Source organism: Bidens hawaiensis, unplaced genomic scaffold (genome assembly GCF_021521415.1).
Source record: "Bidens hawaiensis isolate Kalapana, Puna unplaced genomic scaffold, B.hawaiensis_p1.1 tig00007050_1, whole genome shotgun sequence".
NCBI classification, from domain to species: Eukaryota; Viridiplantae; Streptophyta; class Magnoliopsida; order Asterales; family Asteraceae; genus Bidens; species Bidens hawaiensis.
The window spans coordinates 58,367-63,011 of NW_027491486.1; the positions used below are offsets into that span (position 1 = coordinate 58,367).

At 39.3% G+C, this 4,645-nt stretch overlaps 1 protein-coding gene across 1 annotated transcript; it reads right to left on the reverse strand.

The window, feature by feature from the left end:
* Nucleotides 1-1,021: 1,021 nt before the first annotated feature.
* Nucleotides 1,022-3,225, reverse strand: LOC143634481 (pentatricopeptide repeat-containing protein At2g22070-like). The gene has a single exon (XM_077102554.1). The coding sequence runs from the start codon at nucleotides 3,223-3,225 to the stop codon at nucleotides 1,024-1,026; it is 2,202 nt and encodes a 733-aa protein (XP_076958669.1). The 3' UTR covers nucleotides 1,022-1,023.
* Between the last annotated feature and the right edge of the window lie 1,420 nt (nucleotides 3,226-4,645).

Genomic DNA, 4,645 nt, shown 5'->3' on the forward strand with positions numbered 1-4,645 from the left:
TATATGAGAAACCTGGACAATCCGGGTGGATTGTGCGCGTTTCTTCTCAAATCAAAATGAATAAACGGAAACGGGCCCCGTGGCTATCCGGGACCCCAGTTTGTGATCTTTCTTTATAACTTAATCATGTTATTAACCAATACATTTACCCAAACTTATTTTCCCATAACTGTTTTCTGAACGCGTAAACGAACAACTTGGCCCAGCTGGGAAAACGGGAATCTGAGCCAAGTTCAGTTCAAAGTATTAGACATTGAACAACATCACAACGCAAGCCTTTGGCCACTTTCTGGGCGTTCCAGCTACACCCAAATTAGTTATACAACCCAGTTTAGCGGTTACCACCTACAACGTAATTCCGATGAGACTGAACATTACAACGTCCTGTTTTTCCTTCATCGATTTGGACTGTCGGTGGTGGCGGTGATAGATTTTGATTTCAGATCTAGGCCGACAAGTTTCAGACCATGAAAGGCTAACGGTGGGTGGTCAATCGGAGAGGATGATGTATGAACGGCTGAAGCTTGCCTTCCCTGATGGTGGTGGTCGCGACCATGATCGGGGCTTCACAGAGAAGACCATGACGGCAGATTCATAGAGGAGAATGGGGTAGGGTTTGTTCAATGAATTTGTTGCATTCAAGGGCAAATTTGTCTTTTTAGATATACATTCCATTCCAATTCAATTAACAAAAAGTATAACCAAACAGATTATTGTTTTTCAAAGGAATTCATCAAATTTCAATTCAAATTCCAATTCTCTCTAAATTCCAATTCTAATTCCATAACATTCTTTGAACCAAACACACCCTAATAAATCTGAAAAATACCCATTGTAATGATTTTCTCTATATAAACGTACTTCAAAAACTATGTCCCATCGCTGGACTCATTTTCACAAATCACGATTTGAAACCGACAAATCTAATAATCTATCTATGAATTAAATCATTAATTTACATAAAAAATGGTTATAAAAGTATAATTAATCAAACAAAACCCTACATAACACAGGGTCCAAAAGCTAATTATCCTCAAAAAGTACCAACATATGATACTTCAGTTGTTCCAAAACACCACATATCTCATTCCAATCATTCCCACTTCCATCTTGAGCATAAAACACATGCAACTCATCTCTCACTTCTATCCAGCTACACCCTCCACTTTTCTTCAACCCTCTTTCCTTCATCATTTTCCTAGTTTTCAAAACTTCCCGCCATTTTCCCGCCGAAGCATAGACATTCGACAACAAAACATACCCGCCCGTCTTCCGTCCTGCCAGTTCCTGAATCGTTGCAGCAGTTCTTTCCGCTATCTCATCTTCACCAAACGTCTTACACCCGCTCAAAAGCGCAGCCCATGCGTTGACTTCTGGTTCACAAGGCATTGACTTTAACAAATCCTCCGCTTCATTCACACGCCCTGCACGTGATAACATGTCAACCACACATGTGTAATGCCTCTCGTTCGGTTTTATGTTGTAAACCGTTTCCATTAAGTTGAAATAGTGGAGACCTTTGTCCACGAGCCCGCAATGAGAACACGCAAACAAGATTGCTAAAAGAATGAGCGAGTTCGGTTTAATACTTGTCGTTTTCTCCATTTCTTGAAAAAGCTCGAGACTTTCTTCTGCGAATCCGTTTTCCGCTAGCCCTTGAATCATCGCGGTCCAAGAAACCTCGTTTTTTTCAGTCATTTTGTTGAAAACGCGTTTAGAGTTCTCAATATCACCCGATTTTGCATACATGTCAATAAGTGAAGTGCCTATAAAAACATCATGTTGAAACCCGAGCTTGAATGTCTTTCCATGTATATCTTTCCCCTTATTTAAAGACGTTAGGTTTGCACACGCGCATAAAACAGTTGAAAAAGTAGATATATCGGGTGTTTGACCCGAAAGTAGCATGGTATTAAAGACTTCAAAAACGTTATCGTATTGCTTGGCTTGTAAGTAACCCGAAACCATTGAGTTCCAAGAGACGATACTTTTAATGGGTATTTGATCAAATAGTTTTTTCGCCTCTTCCTGTAGCCCATTTGAGCTATACGCGCTAATCATTGAGTTCCAACATACTACGTTCTTGTTTTGGATCGTGTCAAACACTAAACGCCCGTCTTTTGGGCTTCCACACGACCCGTATAAGTCAATAAGCGAACTGCTAATGAAAACATCATTCACCATTCCTACTTTAATCACATGGGCATGAATGGTTTTACCTGGTTGTAAAGCTTTAAGGTTTGCTAACGCGTTAACTACACTAGAAAGGCAAGACGAATTTGGGTTGATCCCGGTTTCAACCATTTGAGAAAACAATTCTATAGCTTCTTTTGAACAACCTTTTTGGGTGTACCTTGAAATCATAGCACTCCAAGAAACTTCATTTCTTTCAGGCATTTTATCAAACACCTTACGTGCTTCTTCCAAATCACCCATTTCAACGTACACGTCCAGAATCGCGGTCCAAGAAATCACGTCTCGTGTCTCCATTCGTTCAAATATTCTTCTGGCAACCTCCACTTTCCCCAATCTCAAACTAAATGTTATCAAAGAATTACAAACCGAAACATTATCTTCAAACCCGAGTTTAACCGCTAAACTTAAAACACTCATCCCCAATTCAAACTCCCTCATTTCCGCACAAGCTCTTACGACAGACACAAACGTAACATGATTAGGATAAACCCCATCACTCAACATACCCAAAAACAGCTCTATCGCTTTCAAATGCATTCGATTCGACAACAACCCGCTAATCGCAGCCGTCCAAGAAATCACATTCTGAAAAGGGTTTCTTTCAAACAAGCACATGGACTCATCCACCTTCCCATGCCTCAAATACCCAGAAATTAACGCAGTCCAAGACACCTCATTTCGCTGAGGCATTTCGTCGAACACCTTACGTGCCTGATCAACGTTGCCCCATTCGACATTGGCGGAGATCAAACAGTTGTGAACAATCATATCGAAGGGGTTGTAGTCTTTACGTAGCTGATCAGCTTCTGCTGATTTTCTGAAATGTAGATACATGATGAGTAATTTGAGTGATATGTGTCTGTGTGAGGAGATGCCGAGTTTGTGTAAGTGGGCGTGGATGAGTTGGCCTTGGGCTATGAAGCGATGATTGGTGCAGTGTTTAAGAGCGGAGACGCTGGATTCGATGAAGTTAACGAAGCTTTTTACTGGGCTTTTGATGATCAAAAGACTTTTATTAATACTACCCATCGTTAGGTTGCGATTGTCTTCTCCAGCTTCAGTGAACACTTTATCACACAGCATTAGCTGGGGTGTGAATCTGTAACAAACATTACACAAAAACTTTTTGCAACATGAGGATTAATTTGGCGCATATCATGTTCAACTTTATGTATGTGATAACTTTTTGGGTAGTGTAAAATTTTCATACCCATATTGGGTTTCACTTACCAATCCGGGAACATGACTTGCTTTTCTTTTAACCGGACTCACGTTAACTTCAGAATTGAGTTTGGCGTTCTCTTGGGAATCCATGTTGTCGCTGGCACGTGATAGTCGTGTCACCACAAGAGCTGAACTTTCTAGCGTAAACACAGTGTGATAAAAACCTGGGTGAACTCAAGATTCAAACTGACAACCTTGCATAGCCTAATCTGTTACTAATATAATAAAAAATTATGAATAATAAAATATAATGTTTACTAAAATAATGTTATGTTAGTCCAAAAACTCCAAAAATATACGAGTTATATTTTATTACATTAAACTTTGTCGCGTAGCAGACACTGTGCGAAACGAACGCTGGCGACGACCCGGATAAAAATTAAATTTCAAAATTAATTAAATAAGTAGGAATGACCCAAAATAATATATTACTAATGAAAATATAAATAATAGGTCATAACTTATTATTTTTAAAGGCTCCGGTTTGCAAAACTTAGAGAGTAAGCGCACAGGAGCCGATATAGCACACCAAAAGAGCACCAAATCCAGCCTTCACCAAAATTTGATATCTCTAACTAGTATTATAAGGAATTTAATATCGGATTCAACTAGTAAGCTATTAGAATTCATGAAAACCATTTTCCTAGTTAAAATTTATAATATGTAGAATATGCAGCACCAAGTGTCGGTAGGTGTGGTGGGTCACTACGTCGTGCGTCAACACCTAAACCTACGACCCTTGCATGCATGACACCTCACTAGACACGTGTCAGGTGTGTGTAACATGTGTTACCATGTGTCACAACAAGCATGACAAGTGTCATGTTGGCTGCCAAGTGTCGACGTGTGTGCATTCCTTCCATCTACATGCGACAAGTGTCGTGATGACTCACCACTTGACTTATTATATATTAAAAAGATTGGGTGGCAGTTTTGACATACCGGGAAACCTGACCAGTCATGGCACATACACCAGAAACCACCCAACTTCCTATCTTCTTAATTTTTTATCATCCAAAAGATATTATGCCAGAAACCATTCAAGTTTAAGTGTTGAAGTTAATCTAGAGCTACTTTAAGGAGTTCCAGAAGATAAATTGTAGTCACACACTAAGTTATGATTTCTTTTAAAGCATTGATAATTAGTTGTTCATACACTAAGATAAATCACACAAACAAAGACTCACACCAAATCAATTGTAAAAGTGAAAATTTTGAAGATGTG